General features: G+C 53.5%; 5 protein-coding genes and 1 non-coding gene across 6 annotated transcripts; 4 read left to right on the forward strand and 2 right to left on the reverse strand.

The window, feature by feature from the left end:
* Positions 1 to 2,967: 2,967 nt before the first annotated feature.
* Positions 2,968 to 3,576, forward strand: SMAC4_05024 (uncharacterized protein; the record flags this gene model as incomplete). Its single annotated transcript, XM_003352862.2, has 1 exon — positions 2,968 to 3,576. The coding sequence occupies one exon, from the start codon at positions 2,968 to 2,970 to the stop codon at positions 3,574 to 3,576; it is 609 nt and encodes a 202-aa protein (XP_003352910.2).
* An 820-nt stretch (positions 3,577 to 4,396) lies between these two features.
* On the forward strand, positions 4,397 to 5,715 carry SMAC4_05023 (uncharacterized protein). Its single transcript, XM_003352861.2, has 3 exons — positions 4,397 to 4,748; positions 4,809 to 5,205; positions 5,278 to 5,715. Exons 1-3 carry the CDS (start codon positions 4,477 to 4,479, stop codon positions 5,611 to 5,613), a joined length of 1,005 nt encoding a protein of 334 aa, XP_003352909.2. The 5' UTR covers positions 4,397 to 4,476; the 3' UTR covers positions 5,614 to 5,715.
* Positions 5,716 to 5,760: 45 nt separating this feature from the next.
* SMAC4_13016 lies at positions 5,761 to 5,842 on the forward strand. The gene has a single exon. It is a non-coding gene; the product is annotated as a tRNA-Ser (tRNA).
* A 532-nt stretch (positions 5,843 to 6,374) lies between these two features.
* Positions 6,375 to 7,761, reverse strand: SMAC4_05022 (uncharacterized protein; the record flags this gene model as incomplete). Its single annotated transcript, XM_003352860.2, has 1 exon — positions 6,375 to 7,761. One exon carries the CDS (start codon positions 7,759 to 7,761, stop codon positions 6,487 to 6,489), a length of 1,275 nt encoding a protein of 424 aa, XP_003352908.1. The 3' UTR covers positions 6,375 to 6,486.
* Positions 7,762 to 9,188: 1,427 nt separating this feature from the next.
* SMAC4_05021 (uncharacterized protein) lies at positions 9,189 to 11,436 on the forward strand (the record flags this gene model as incomplete). The annotated part of the gene is made up of 2 exons (XM_003352859.2): positions 9,189 to 9,611; positions 9,697 to 11,436. 2 exons carry the CDS (start codon positions 9,189 to 9,191, stop codon positions 11,260 to 11,262), a joined length of 1,989 nt encoding a protein of 662 aa, XP_003352907.1. The 3' UTR covers positions 11,263 to 11,436.
* A 96-nt stretch (positions 11,437 to 11,532) lies between these two features.
* On the reverse strand, positions 11,533 to 14,126 carry SMAC4_05020 (uncharacterized protein; the record flags this gene model as incomplete). The annotated part of the gene is made up of 4 exons (XM_003352858.2): positions 11,533 to 12,696; positions 12,748 to 12,992; positions 13,046 to 13,345; positions 13,534 to 14,126. The coding sequence occupies 4 exons, from the start codon at positions 14,124 to 14,126 to the stop codon at positions 11,933 to 11,935; spliced, it is 1,902 nt and encodes a 633-aa protein (XP_003352906.1). The 3' UTR covers positions 11,533 to 11,932.
* Positions 14,127 to 15,282: the final 1,156 nt, after the last annotated feature.

Here is a 15,282-nt window from a genome sequence, read left to right on the forward strand (position 1 = left end):
TGTAAGTGTGCCCTTGTGCCTTGTGCCTTGTGCCTGCGTTTGGCGTTCGGAAGTGGAAGTGTAACCCCCACACACTCTCTCTTCGCTTCATCGTGATGAGAATGGGGCGGTAAATGGCTCTAATCACTAATCAAATGTGATATATGAGCCGCACAGTTGTGCGTGTGTGTGGTGAAACCCGGTTGGTTCCGCTGGTCCTATATGGAAACCTCTGACGTTGAACTACCCGCCGAAAGGGAATGTGCTTCGTCAGCGAAAGTGCTCCTTATTCGGGGACCTTCCTTTCCCCCCACAGGAAACATGTGGGAAGCAACCACACCGGGGAGAAGCCGCTTCATTTATACACGTGTACCATCATGGCTGCCCTAGCATATGCACGTAGCCTTTGTTGGTGAAGCATCTCAGCCAGTCCTACTTCTTCCGCACCGCGAGCAAGAAATAACAACGTCTGATAACCTAGTATATGCTATATTTCGCGATTCTGTTTCCATATTCGATCCCTTCTTGCGGGCATCCACACCGGTCAGTACAAACGAGAGTCTAAACCATCAGTGTTATCTTAGCATCGGGGACCTTATGTAACGTCGGTCTAGGTAGATGCGTGCTTTTGCTGAGCTCGAGTTAGGATCGTCGACACAGGTTGCGCGTTAGAGCTAACTGGTCATCGCCAAACAGCTTCATCGCGTCTCTTCCTTGCTTCTGCTCCTGTTAGAGGTAGCGTTCGGGAATCTCCCTCTTTGCCCTTTCCGGCTTGCGATATATGGGATGAGCCGCGTCTGTCGACTTAAGCGGACGGCCGAGGCCGTTTCTCGTCCGCTTTCCCCATGTGTACCAGAGTTTAAAAACCCTACCGTCGTATTGCTGGAACGCAGATAACTCGACGCCTCTATGTTTCCCCTGAAGGGCGCTTGCGGCGGCAGGGGAGTCCGCAATTATAAGCACATAACCGTTGAACCTGCTTGCCGGGCCTGGCGTCGGTCCGAAACATGATCAGCCTCCATCGTGGACACTTTCCGGCTGACCTGATGCGGGATCCCCACGATACAGGACAGATAACAGCAGCCGATGGTACGTAGGGTGGCCGTTCCTGAGCCATGTGACCTCGGTGATGCAGAAGCGAACGAAAGTCACCCCTGGACTACACTGGGAGCAACGAGATCCGCACACTAAATTTTCTGGGCACGCAGAACTTGATATGACTTCCAAAGTCTGGACCTCATTGTCGAAGGCGAGACAGGAAAGTTGTTCCGATCACGCTTGATAATTTGCCCCTTGTGCCGTCGAGTGATACCTCGCTTTGACTGGTGACCGCCACTTTTGATGTATTCTCGGGGTTCCTGTTCCTCGTCATCATATGAAAACTTCCCAATCCTTTCTGCAACGCTTGGGCAGCGTACTGTAGTATCCAAGGGCACGGCTTGTCAGAGCGTCGTCCAACGTGGCAGGTAGATATGTATGCGATCTTAGCTTCTTCTTTGCTGACCAGTTACTCAAAAGCACTGGAGATTTTTCTCGGGGAAAGACCAAGCCCAATTTGTCGGGTGACATGGGCCCATTTCCTTGATCAAATAGACAAATGAATAGCTTGTAAGACCACCGCGGGGGTCCATCTGCGAATGGGAGTCAAAAGCTGGTAGTACAAAGCCGGAGGGGTAGGATCGCAGAGCGTACCAGCTTTCAATCGGTCAAAGGGGAGAGGTGGACAAAATTTGGTGATTATCATATGCGCGGGCTATAAGACAGCGTGGAAAACTTGGGAGTGAATGTATGCTGGCGGCTCGGTGAATACGGATCAGCAATTGGCCTCCGGTTCTGAGGGGTACGTAAGAGAAGCGTTTCCGTATCCCGGGTGAGCTATCCTGAAAAAGGCGGATCTGTATGAATCTTCATCCTCGGGAAAATGTTTGCACGGCGGACAACCGCAGAGAGCCCCGGTGAAGACTATGGCGAGGCAGGGATAGAAACGTCGGTGTAGTCATCAGGATAAACTCGGTGACCCAGTGCTTGCCGGGCAAAATGGGTAAGCTCTGCTTTTATAGAAAGTGTTTGGCTTGTACCGGCAGTCGTGAGCTGATGACGGTATTGGGGAATGAACAGCATCGGGCATCTTATGGTGATACCGTGGACTGATGGGTCATGGCTGTCACCAGGATACTGTGAGTCAAGTCGGCCTTGTGATTGCTCAAATGAAGCATCATGATCTTCTGTTCCCAAGTATCACTTATCGCCGCTTTGGTATGGAGCAGGCCGGTGTTGATTCGACGACAGGCCGTGGTAAGACTGACGACTTAAAAGGAAGACAACACGTGGAGCTGTATCGGACCGTCCAACTCGCAGCACGACAGGGCGATTCTGTACGTAAGTCTGCGAAATGGGGTCGTGACACAAGGCTCGAAGTTCGCGTCCGTGGTAAATATATTGCATGGATAGGTGGGGAACAGGCCTTAACTGGTCGCTTCCATGGGTCCCGCCATGATGATGTGCCGGTAGGCGCTTGTTTCCTTTTCAGTCCGTGAACCCATGCTTTGGATCAGCCCTGCAGATTGACCGGTTGCTACTGTCGCTCACCGGCGTTTGAAGAATATCAGAACGAAGTTACCCGGAGTACCGGGTACCATGGCGTGTTTCTGAGCCGCTCGGTCGGCGAAAAAAATAACAATGGATGGAAAGTACTGTTAATATAACCTGAACATGGTGTTGGTAGAGGGCGAGAAAGCTGTTTCCGTAACTGAGGACTTTCTTCATGGCGTGACCTATAAATGAGACTTGTCGCAGCTGTGGTGGGACTGGAGGGTATCGTCCTCGGGTCGTTCATTGCTTGCACTGGAAAACGTATATATGGAGCATCTTTGACCGGTTCTTCAGTGCTCAAACGACTCACAAGGACAACTTCTCCCACAGCACTGACACTTTGCCGGCCTCCAAAGACGCCAGACACACCAAGAACCAACAAGACTGACAGCACAAATGGCAATCGATCTTCAGCCATGGCTGGATGGCATTGATGCCAGCATGGTCTTTCACCCAGCTAACGCCTTTGTGATTTCCTGCGGCACCGTGACGCTTGACCTCGGCCGCGGAAAGGTGCTGTTGATCTGGAACCGGAATCTTCAAATCTTTCAGCTGCCCAAGGGCCGAAGAAACATTGACGAACCCATGCTCAACGCGGCTCTACGGGAGACATACGAAGAGACCGGGGTGCGAGCGACGCCGTTGAAACTCAACATTGCCACGAGAGCAACACCACCCACCGTCGACGAAGGGGTAGATGGGGCACCACAGAAGAGCCCCCAGATCACCGAAGGACACATGAGCACCGAATTCGTCGGCGCCTGCCTCTATCCAGACCCGCAGTCGGATACGAAAGCGCTCAAGGCTGTCTTCTTCTTCGTGGCGACGGCCGACTCGACAGCCACGGGAGACAGTGGTACGCAGGAGGCATACGAAAAGCTTGAGGCGTCCTGGGTGTCCATCTCGGAAGTGGACCAGAAGCTTCGGTTCGCGAGCGAAGTGGCCGTTGTGATGAAGGCAGTGGCCGACATTAGGAAATCGGGATACACCATCAACAGTGCCTAGCTGAGGCTTAGCTTGTTGAAGTGGTGAACGCTGGAGGGAGATTGGAGAAAACAACAAGAAATGTTATCAGACTTTCTGTGTTGGACGAAAACGACGGAGCTATTTCCTTTGTGAGGTGGTGCCTGCCAGGCTTTCAGGCCGCGGCTATTGGGCTAAACAAAACTGAAATATTTTTCCGGGAACTTGGAGGCGGTGGGTTCAGGCCTTCGGGGTGTTATGGCGAAAGACTGTAGGAAAGAATGGGAAAAGAATGGGAAAAGACGAGCGGGCTTTGTGATTTTTAGAGTGCCTTTTGTTTTGTTTAGCGATCAGAGTGCAATTCAGTGGTCCATCATCTTATCTGGTCAGATTGACACGCAGATGAAGCCTGTCGTGTGTCACCGATGCTTGAGATCTCCTCGGGAAGATAGCTGAGAATAGGTAGATTGATAGTCCGAAATTCGAAATTCGGAAAAAGAACACAGACGGATCGGCATGGAGGGCAGGTGGTGAGGCGGCCGCCTTGGCAATGAAAAAGGGTGAGACGGGATGGTGTTCAATTGTGTGGTGTTGGTGTTGGTTGGTTGGAGTCGAACGGTTGAAAGAAATGGAGGATTGGAGGAAGATGGGATGGATTACAGAGCCAGTGGCGACACATGATTGGTCAGACGTGGTCGGCAATTGAAGTCCCGATTGGGGCCATCACTCCTTTTCGAAGACGGGCGGAAAGGTGGGGTTTCGGGAAGCTGTTCGGACGTGCTGGTGACATCAGAGGAAACCGGGAGAAGCTACCCCGCCTTTCCCACCGGTGCCCCTGCCGTGTGCTGCGCCGCGGTTGCGATGGAGATTGTTGAACATAACACAAACCAAACATTGGACCTCAAGACTTCCATATACAGCTTGAAGTATATCACTAAAGGTATGCCTGGTCCCAGTCAGTTCCGTCTTCCGGCTTCTGTGCCATCTGCTGCCTCTGCGAGCCTTTCTTCTGTTTCGCGACCCAGCGCCTATTCGCGTCTTCTGCATACAAGCACATCTCAAGCTGCTTCAGCCAGTGCTGCTCTACAGACAACTACGCATTCACGGCCCATCTCTGCTCAATTCCTTGCGAATACCCTCATTAACAAACCGGCATCCGTGCGAACAGCCAAAATGTCCACCATGCAAGCCTGCCACGGCCACAACGAGGCCTGGTATGTGATGCGCCTCTTCTTATGCCATCCTGAAAGTCACCACTAACACAACACCACCAGCTGCAACATCCCTCCCGTCGTCACCTCCGGCTACAATGCCAGGGGTACCTATGGCGAGTACGATGGCCTGAAGACCTATGTCACCGGCCCTGATGAGGCGACCAAGGGCATCGTCGTCATCTACGACATCTTTGGCTACTTCGACCAGACCGTTCAGGGTGCCGACATCCTGGCCACCAGCGACGACCACACCAAGTACAAGGTGTTCATGCCCGATTGGTTCAAGGGCGAGCCGTGCCCCATTGAGTGGTACCCTCCCGACAACGACGAGAAGAAGAAGAACCTGGGCGCCTTCTTTGGCAAGAACCCTCCTCCCGGCATCGCCGAGAAGCTCCCCGCCTTCGTCAAGGCCCTGAGCGCCAAGCACCCCAACATCAAGTCCTGGGGTCTCATCGGTGTAAGTTTCCTCCCTCTACAATTTCAAGTTACCCACGACAGACAGCCCACCTGACAAAAACTTGCAACGCAGTTCTGCTGGGGCGGCAAGGTCGTCTCCCTAACCACCACCAACGCCGAGACCAACCCCTTCTCGGTCGCCGCCGAATGCCACCCGGCCATGGTCGAGCCCGAGGACGCCAAGGGCATCAAGGTGCCGCTAATTCTGCTCGCATCCAAGGAGGAGCCCGAGGACAAGGTCAAGGAGTTTGAGCAGAACCTCAGCGTGCCCAAGCACGTCGAGACGTTCAAGGACCAGATCCACGGCTGGATGGCGGCGCGCAGCGACCTGAAGGACGAGCGCGTCAAGAGCGAGTACATCAGAGGGTATAAGACCGTGTTGGAGTTCTTTGGCAAGAACTGGAAGTAAATTGGGATGAAAATGATGGGGTAGATGATTTGACGCCCTGATGAGGGATAACTAATGAATGAATGAATGAATGAACCATTGAACCATGAAAGGTTGTGACAGGAATGCATTGATATATGCAACCATCTGACCCATCTTACAACAATTGGCGTGGTGGCAGAGTGGTCTAATGCGCAAGACTAGAAATCTTGTTCCTTCGGGAGCGTCTGTTCGAATCAGGCCCACGTCGCACGATGATCACAAATAACTTCTTTTTTTCTTTTTCTTTTCGCTATTTTGGGTTCATGCTCTCTTTTGCCTATTTTTGGGTCTTGAAGACTATTTTCTATCCCGACTTCAATTTTGAGTGGCAGATGGGATGGGAATCTCATCGTTACTAGCATGTGCCATCATCACCTCAAGTTCCGCTCGTTCTTATATTGATGTTCCACGCTTCTTGTGCAGATCGAGCCTCTTAGGAATCTTGTCTTCCTTGTTTGACTGCGACCAAGTGCGTACCTGGGTAGTCAGGTATATGAAGAAGTACATTTATTACACGGTTCTGAAATTGGAACCTTCTTCGCCCGCATGCGTGTGGACTATTCAGATTTGAAGACGGAATATAGACACATGGCATTAAGGTCTAGTCTAATGTCAGGAATGACGGAAGACCGATTATCCAAAATTTGTTGTTCTTGTACTATGAAGCCATCGTATCCTCTACAAAGGCGGGTATCAAATATCTTTTTTTTTTCTCTTCTTTTTTTTTTTTTGGCTTCCCTTTCCCCTTATTGCCCAGAGAGGAGCGAGTATAAATATTCTCCAACTTCCATACCTGCAACCCTCCGGACCCTCAACATTTCATTCCATGTATGTTCAGATCTTGGTCAGTATCTACGCAACAGGCGGCGCCGAGATACCCGCCCACTTCATCTGCTGCGCAACCTTCCTCTGCTCCTTCTCCCGCTTTCTCGCCTGGCTGATACTCACCGTCGGCTCCCTGGCCTTCTCCACCGCCTGCGCCAGCGTCTCCTCTGTGACCTTTTCAAGCGCGAACCGGCCCAGGTCTCCGCGCCGCCACGCCTGCACCACCCAGTCGGCCGCGTTCTCCAGGTTCAGCTCCGACCCCTTTCTCAGTTTGCCGGTGCGCGTCGCCACCGCCCTAAGGAACTCGTGCACGTCGTTGGTTGGCTTGCCCAGGTCGAACTTGCGCGTGTAGAGTTTTGGGTCGACGAGGTTGAGGTGATACAGCAAATAATCGGCTACCGTGACGGACGGGATGACACCATCTTTCACGCACCCTACTAGCGCAAGACGCATCATGTCCTCCGGGTCCGAGACGTACGGGATGAACACGCCGGGGGTGTCCATGATGAAGACACCTTCTCCCAAGCCGGCGCTGCTGGGGTCGTCGGCCGATTCGCCGGCTATGATGCGCACGGGGGTGCCGATCTTACGGGTGACGCCCGGCGTGGAGCCCGTTTGTGCAGCTTTGGGGAGACCCATGCCCTTGGCGCGCAGCCGGTTGAGAAGAGTCGACTTGCCGCTGTTGGGCATGCCGACGACCATGGCGCGCATGCCCGTCAGGGACTCGGCTTCGAGGGCGATGCGCTTGATGGCCGCGAGCAGGTTCTTGTCGTTGTTGGGCGCGTCGTTGCGGCTGCGGGCGCCGGCCGAGGTGCCGAGGAACATGACGTCCTTGGTGGTGTGCGAGTTCTTGTGGAATTTGCGGAGCGTCTTGACGATGTCCTTGCCGCTTTGGTAGCGGCCGTCGGTGTAGCTTTCGATGGAGGTTTCCTTGGAGAAGTTGCCCGACGGCGGACCGAGGTCGTGCTTGGTGTAAACGACGATGCGGGAGCGCTCGCCGGCGGCGGAGGCGGCTAGACTGCGCTCGAGGAGAGGGTTCCATGAGCAGATGGGCACGCGGAAGTCGCGACATTCGATGATCAGGCCGACGTTCGAGATGGTCTGGCGCATTTTGTTGAGGGCGGAGGCGTGGTGGCCGAGGTAGTAGGAGCGGGTGATTTGCGTCGAGGATTCGTAGACTTCGCGCGGTGAGAAGCCGCCGGCGGCTGTGAGGACGGTTGCGGTTCTTGCGACATTCTCGGCTGCTGAAGTCACGGCGGCTGTTGCGCTGGCCGCTACTCTGCCAGTTATTGTGCCGGACATTGTGTAACTTGTGACTGTCTTGGTGTTGCGGAGGGCTCGGTTTCGCCCTTATGTCGGACCGGATCGAATGCGCCTAGGGGTGGGCAAGTCTCGGTCGGCTTCGCGTCGTCGTCGCTCTCGATTCGGGAATTGATTTTATGGTGGGAGGAAGATCTTTGTCGTTGGTGATAGCATACTTCGCAAGGTGATATCTGGAGGTGAAAACTCCACGGGACTCATTGTTGATTCTAGGGTCGCTCGAACTTCACGATCCTGGGCCAAGTCGGGAATTTGAGTTCTGATAACGGATAATTGCTTATCGGCGGCTCATCCTCCGATAAGGACATAACGGCCTAGTTCCCGCTTGGGATATTTCTACTGTCATTTGTTAACTTTTCCGTCAACAATTTCAAAAACAAACCGCCATCGACTCGGCTTGGTGTCATGACTAGAGGTTATCAATGTCAATCAGATGCTTGTGATTCACGACTCGGGCTGGACTGCTGGTAGTTAGAAATTGTGACCGCCTTCCTCATCCGAACTTCTGCAACACTGTTTGATGGTGGGTTGAGCCATGACGTAATGACTTTTCAAACCCCTGTCTCCAGCGAAACGTCCGGATCTGCGATTTTGTGGGGCATCTCTGATCTTTGTTTTGTGGACTTGACCAAATCAAGGCCGGGCATCAAAGACGGTGGTGGCACGTGCGCTGTATCGAAGACGAGAGTCGAGGACGGCCTTGTCCGCACCTGTTCGCTTGTGGCCCCAATGTTCTTGCCAAGAACACCAACGAGCCTTGGAAGAAAGGCGCCATTGGGGCATGCCCTGAAAAAGAGACTGGAAAGCGGGAAAAAGAGAAGTTTTCAATCCTAAACAGTGAACACTGCCCGCCATGAAACTAACCCCCCAGAAGTGCCCGGTTATGGATAGGGAGGGGTTCTTCTCGGTCCTTCTGGCCCATCATCCCTCCCCGTCCCCTCGATAACCTTTTGAAGTGATCGGCGTTGTCTGAAAAGATCTAGGCCGGAGTGTTCCCCCCTATGCTAGCCTTGAGCCCTACCCTTCTTTCCCACTTAGACATTATACTATCCCCAAGGTTTTCTTTCTCACCGCTCTGTTAGCTCGATATCTCTTTATCCATACTCATTATCTTACGAAGTTCCTGGTTTGAAGACGCGGTGAGGTCTCTGTTCATGCTCAGCCAACGGTCGAAAGACGAGATAAAAGATCAAAGTTTCCAGCAACCGAGTTTGAAAAACAAACAGTCTCTTGTCCTACGTCGGTTCCCAGTGTTAATCTCTAATATACTCCCTTCGCCGGCTTCGGTCCCGCTTATATACATATAAGCCGAACCCAAACGGCCAACGACTATTGGCTTCCTCACCCCCTGCCGTCTTCAAACTAACTTTATTTCCCGAGATCGACACATCAACCGTTTTCACTGCTTCATGGGCTTGAAGCAGGAACCCGATATGCTGGAGAAGCCACCGGCGGCCAAAGCCTCATGGCTGGCCAGAGCCAGGAACCGCTTCAGGAAAGGAGGGAAACTCCAACCGTTCAGGTTATTAAGGGAGGATATACACAATCTCCGCCAAAGATATGTTTCGGATTGGACAGTATTCAACCAGCTGGTTCTCGCCAGTGCCGTCTATGTCTTCTTCACCAACCTCCTCCCCGGCATCACTTTCGCCAACGATCTCTTTGTTCTCACCGGAGAATCATGGGGCACCATCGAAGTTGTCTTTAGCACTGGCCTTTGCGGTCTCATCTTCTCCCTCTTCTCTGCACAACCTTTGACGATCCTAGGTGTCACTGGTCCCTTTTCCGTTCTGGCAGAGAACATGTACAAGTTATGTACCGAGAACTTTCATGTAAGTCACTCGACGATACCTCACCACGGTGATGGTCAACATGTCAAAGACAAACCACAAGGGTAACCATTAACAACCATTCAAGGTCCCCTTCCTCCCCGTCATGGCCTGGTCTCTCATCCACTCGGCCTGGATGCACTACCTCCTCGCCATCTTCAACGCCCACGACTACACCATGCAATACGTGACCAACTTCAGCGCCGACATCTTCTCCCTGCTCAACTCAGTCATCTACTTCCACAAAGCCAGCCTGGAACTCAAGCGCAACCACGAGAATGTCCCCTTCGACGCCTTCCTCTACTCCACCATCGGCGCCTTCGGCACCTGTCTCCTCGCCATCTTCTTAGCCACCGCCCTCTCATGGAAACCACTTTTTGGCAAAATCATTCGCATGGGCCTAGCCGAGTACGCGGCCGCCATTTCCATCATCTTCTTCATCGGCGTCCCCTACATGGGCGAGCTCGCCAACCTCGAGCACGAGCGTCTTACTATCCAAAAAAAGTTCCGACCCACGTCCCCCAACCGCGACACGTTTTTCGTCAAGTTCTGGGAGGTCCCGCTGGAGTGGGTGTTCATCTCTATCATCCCGGGGGCCATCATCACGGTGCTGTTCTACTTTGACCACGAGATCAGCAGTATCATCTGCACAGTTGAGCGCTACGGCGTGCGCAAGAAGGGCGGGTACGCATGGGATATCGTCTTGCTCGGCACGACGACTGCGCTGTGTGGGATTCTGGGGATCCCGCCTGCGAACGGGTTGTTACCGCAGGCGCCGTTGCATTCAGAATCTTTGCGTCACTGGGTGGAAGTTGACGCTGATGATTCTGATTCCGACTCTTTACCCTTGACCTCAACTCCCCTTACCACTCACTCCTCACCTACACTATCTTCATCCTCCACCTCCTCCTCATCAACAACCCTCTCATCCCCCTCCCTCACCACCGCCACCCCAGCACCCCCCGCAAAACAAAAAAAACTAATCCCCCGCGTCCACGAACAGCGTTACTCACCCTTCCTCCAATCTGCCCTCATCCTCCTCTTCATCTCCCCCCCCTTCCAGCACCTGCTAGGCTTCACACCCACCTCCGTCCTCGCGGGACTATTCATGTACATGGGCTACCAATCCCTCTCCGTGAACCCGATCCTGCCTCGCTTTTTCGAGCTTTTATCCCCTCCCTCTGAACTCCCGCCCTTACCTTCACCGACTAGACCCGGACAGAAGCCGATAAACAGGTGGGCAATCCACGGGTATACCCTCACGCAAATCGTGCTTACGGGGATAATCTTTTATGTCACACTCACCGTCGCGGCGCCGGGGTTTCCGGTAATTATTATTATACTGGTGCCGGTGAGATTGTGGATTATGAGTAGGATTTGGGGAAGGGAGACGTTGAGGTTCGTGGATGGGTGGGCTTGTAGGCCGGGGAAGCCGGAGGATACAGAGGAGGAGAAAGCGGCGAGGCGGGAAGCGGAGGAGGGGGGTGCGATTTTGGAAGGTGCTGGTGGTGATGGGGTTGTTAGTGAGAGTGAGAGAGTGGGAGATGCTCGGGAGGTTGATGTTGATGGGGATGTTGATGTGGAGAGGGGATTGGTGAGGTCATCGTCGGGGGTTAAGAATGGGGGTGGTGGCGTGAGGGAGAAGCAGAGTTGATCTTGATTTTCTGGTGGTGTTGTTTCAGGGGTCTTCTTTGTGCGAGAGACGAGAAAGAAAAATGAACGGGGGTAATGAGAGGTGATTCGATTATGATATACGTCTGGTGATGAAGTTGGAACGATAATGATGATTTAGTAGCATAGCATAAGCATGAGCAAGCATGACATTGTACGAGCATAGCATCGAAGGCCAGATAACAATGATAAAGCATGAGGATCGATACCTACAGAACGAACACGAAAGCATGCATGATCATAACACGGAAAAACCCAAGTGATGAAATTTTGGGAACTCTATACTCCGTTACCGAATGATACCCATCACGCCGTCCTTACCACCAGAACCAGCTATCCTGATCAAACCAAGAACAACGCCCCAATAAATGCATAGTCGCTGGCCCTCACCACCCACCCCGGGGCCTACGTCTTCAGTAGGTTGAGGTGGAAGGGAGGACAACTACTGACCCCAAGTACTCTTCATATAAAACTTCCAGAACATCCCATTGCCGCCTAACGATAACACCATTGTGCCCAAGAAAACACCGAAAGGAAAAATTGCAGAAAAGAAAGAACATGAAAAAAGGAAATCATCAGCCCTTATCCGACGTGATCGTCCCGCCATGCCATATGCACATCAAGTATAACATCCATTATATCCGCTCATTGTATCATACTGTATACTCTTGCTGCCACTTGACCAGTCTTCGGGTCAAGCTATCCATCATCTCCACGCAACTGAGTTCCTTGAAATCCCTCTCTAGCTGCCCATCGGCGGAGGTCATGACGGCGGCTGGGGTCGAGCCATTGACCTCGTTAGGCCCTGATGGTGCCAACACCGGCTTTTCAGGTAGCGCGACGCTGTTGCCGTTGGTCTTATCATCATCCGACGGCGACTCGCCGGCAAGCTCAACCTGAGTCCGTGAAATGAAGTCTAGGAGTGCCGCAGCCCTCCTCTTCATGTCGGTCATGGTGATCTTGCTGTTCATTCCACCCTTGTTCTTCCCGTGTTTTCCATGCCCGGTAGCCTTTTCCTCGGCCTTACTTGGCTTTGGAGGAGGGGGAGGAGGAGGAGGCGGTATTTCGGCTGGTGCCTCTCCTGACTGCGACCGAGCGGGTGATGGCTCGTTGTCATCACGTGTGTATTGGTTACGACCCTTCTTCTTATGTGACCGCTTCTTATCCATCTTGGTTGTCGTGGGAGTAGCCGCAGCCGGAGGATCTTCCGGCGTCGTCTGCGAGGCAGGAGGGGGTTCCGATACCGCCGGTGGTTGTTCTTCCTGTTCAACTGTTTCTTCCGCAGCTGTAGGAGTTGCCGTAGTAGTAGTTGTGGCAGTAGTCGTGGCGGTGGTGGTTACGACAGGTGTTGCCGTAACGGGCGTCTTGTTCACTGCCGCACGAGCTGCTAGTGGTAACTCGTCCGAAGGGTCTGAATCTGTATCCATGTCAGCTTCAGATGCTTCCGCGAGAGTTGTGGCTTCCGTACCATCAGCTCGCCGGCGTTCGGCTCTACCCTTTCGCTTGTTTGCTGCCTCAGCCCTTTGTCTTTCTCGCTCCTCTCTTTCATCTGTCTTCTCTGTGCGCAGAGTGCGGCCTGCTGCGCCGCCCCGCGATCTGGATTTTGTACCATTTCGCGTCGTTGTGCCAGCGTCGTCAGAGTCCTCGGTAGTCTTGTCGAGGCTGGGAGAGGCTGACCGAGAGCTCGTCCTCTGCCTCTTGCTTTCTAGCTTTCTTGAAGAGAGTTAGCGGTTATCGACGTCGGGTAGCGTAGGTGGTGGATATACTCTTCGCTATCGCTTCTGCCTCGCTTTGTTCTTCTCGTGGTGGGTTCGGTTTGTTCGGGAGCTGCCTCTTCTTTGCTTGCTTCAATCGCCCGTCTCAGGGCTTCAGCTTCGTCGTAGTCAGCTCCTCGGCTGTTCATTGTAGATCTTCGCTTCGATGCGGAGGAAGTGGTCGTACCACGTCCGTTGCGGCCCTCTGGTTTATCCTTGGGCGGTGATCTCGTGTCATCCTTATTGAGAGAGGCGGATCTAGAAGTTGTTCGAGATGGGCGCTTGAGGGGTAGGTAGTGCGAATACCGTTGTCTGTGAATCATTTTGTTAGTCGACTGGAGAGTGAGTGGATTGGCAATAGTCGTGGATGGAGGAGAGGGTATTGTAAGGAGAGTGAGGCAGTGCCAAAGGGGTGGTGGGCTTTGACGCACGCCAGCTGAACTCCTGACGTTCAGCTCCAAACAATGCAACCCTGGGACCAAAGAAAAGCTAAGATTTACCCGTTGCTTGCTGTAAAGATCTTGTGGAAGTCTTTTTTGCACTCTTCGCAATAATATTCGTCTGGGCTCGATTCTTCAGTCATGATGCCAACGCAGGCGCCATGTTGCCAAACTTTGCAAACGTCGCATTGTACGAAAAAACCGGCCGCGTCGTCGGTGACATCGGTCGCGAATATAGGGTCGATGTCCATGCCGTCCTTGAAGCCGTGCCTGGAGTCTTCGTCGAGGGGTGGAGGGCCTGGGTAGTCCTCGTAGCCGCAAATGCAACGGACGGCCTCGTCCTCGTCCTGGGCATCATCGTCGCCGTGTGCCATTTCGACCTGCTCAGACTTGTTATTTGCCCTATCTTTTTCTTCCTGCTGGCCGCGGGTACGACGTCGTGTTCCAAACGAATCGTCGGCTGTAATTGTCTCGTCTGGGGCTTCGGAGGATAGCGATCCTGAAGAACTTGACTTTTGTGGTGAAACAGCCTTGTTGAAATACCTGGTGCTGCGCTCACCACGACCTGACGTGCTCGACGTGGTAGAAGATATTTGCGATTGTGATTGAGAGGCTCGCGCTCTTGACGACCGCCTCGGATCGGACCCTGCCATTGCTTGCAGCTGGGGCCGCAGTCAAGGCAGGAGCTCGAAGTGTGTAATGTATATAATCGACACGCCTGGTGCCGAAGACGAGAAACGCGATCCGCAGGCCCGCTAGGAGGGGATGCTGCGGTCGGGTATTCGGAGTGCCTGAGAACGATGACGCACTCTAGCACAGGAATGATATTGTCTTACTGGAAGCTTGACAATTGTGATGCGAATGAGGTCGTGAGAAGTTATGGGTCGTGACGGTGGGAGAGAACCCGGATAACGCGGTCGTCTGTAGATGTGGACACGGAGAAGCGAGGACTCGACGTGGCCGAGACTGGACTGTGGAATTAAATCTGACACGATTATTGAGCGACGAGGTGTTGGGGATGTCGAGGCTGTGAGGCTCGTGCTAGGTTCGATCGTAGCTGGAAGCCGGTGCTTGGTGGTCGAGAAGCGGAAAATGTCGAGGATGGACCGACCGACGAGTGGAGGATCGCGAGGGCTTAGGTCGAAAATCTAGCCAAGTGAGGAAGAGTGCTCAATGGGAAGCGTGATCGGGATGAGGAGGTCGCCGGCTTGCTTGTTAGATGTCCACGAGAGGAAGACTCGTTCCCTGCTAACTTGGGTAAAAGATTGAGCGGGTACGAGGGTGGGAAAAACGAAGAAGAGGGGACGAAGGACGATTCGTCGAGATGAATAGGACGGGATGCGAATTGCTGGCTAGGCCAATTTGGAGATTGGGGGGCGGTAGTCGAAGCGGTAGATCCGTGGTAGACTAACTGTCATGACGGGGACAAGAAGGTCGACAGGTCGGGTTTTGGTGACTGTGGCCCAAGGTGTGCGTGGTGAGGATCTCCGGAGAGGAGGAGAGGGTGAACGACACTGGAAGGAGGAAGCGATGGCTGGTCTCTCTTGGTGTGTACATGGTTGTGGAAAGCGAGCCCGGGACCCAGTCGAGTTGCCAGCCCCAAAAAAGACGGGACCACCGCACCCGCACCACGGCAGCACGACGCACCAAGCACCGCACAGCGCTCTTGGTCGCTTGCAGTAAATTTTGGCAGAAAGCTGTCCGCCCGGGCGCCCACTCTCTTCCATGCCTGCCCACCAAAACCGACCCCGGTCAAGTACCGTCCGTCACTGTCAATCGCTCCAGGCACCTCGCTCCTCTCCTCAGCGG

The sequence above is a fragment of the Sordaria macrospora genome, chromosome 1 (genome assembly GCF_033870435.1).
Source record: "Sordaria macrospora chromosome 1, complete sequence".
In the NCBI taxonomy this organism is placed as follows: domain Eukaryota; kingdom Fungi; phylum Ascomycota; class Sordariomycetes; order Sordariales; family Sordariaceae; genus Sordaria; species Sordaria macrospora.

What these genes read in the sequence shown, in the direction of transcription:
- SMAC4_05023 (XM_003352861.2), top strand. Translation starts at nt 4,477, where the DNA reads ATGCCTGGTCCCAGTCAGTTCCGTCTTCCGGCTTCTGTGCCATCTGCT. An exon ending in CACGGCCACAACGAGGCCTG is followed by an intron (nt 4,749 to 4,808) that starts GTATGTGATGCG and finishes CAACACCACCAG; the next exon opens with CTGCAACATCCCTCCCGTCG. An exon ending in AGTCCTGGGGTCTCATCGGT is followed by an intron (nt 5,206 to 5,277) that starts GTAAGTTTCCTC and finishes CTTGCAACGCAG; the next exon opens with TTCTGCTGGGGCGGCAAGGT.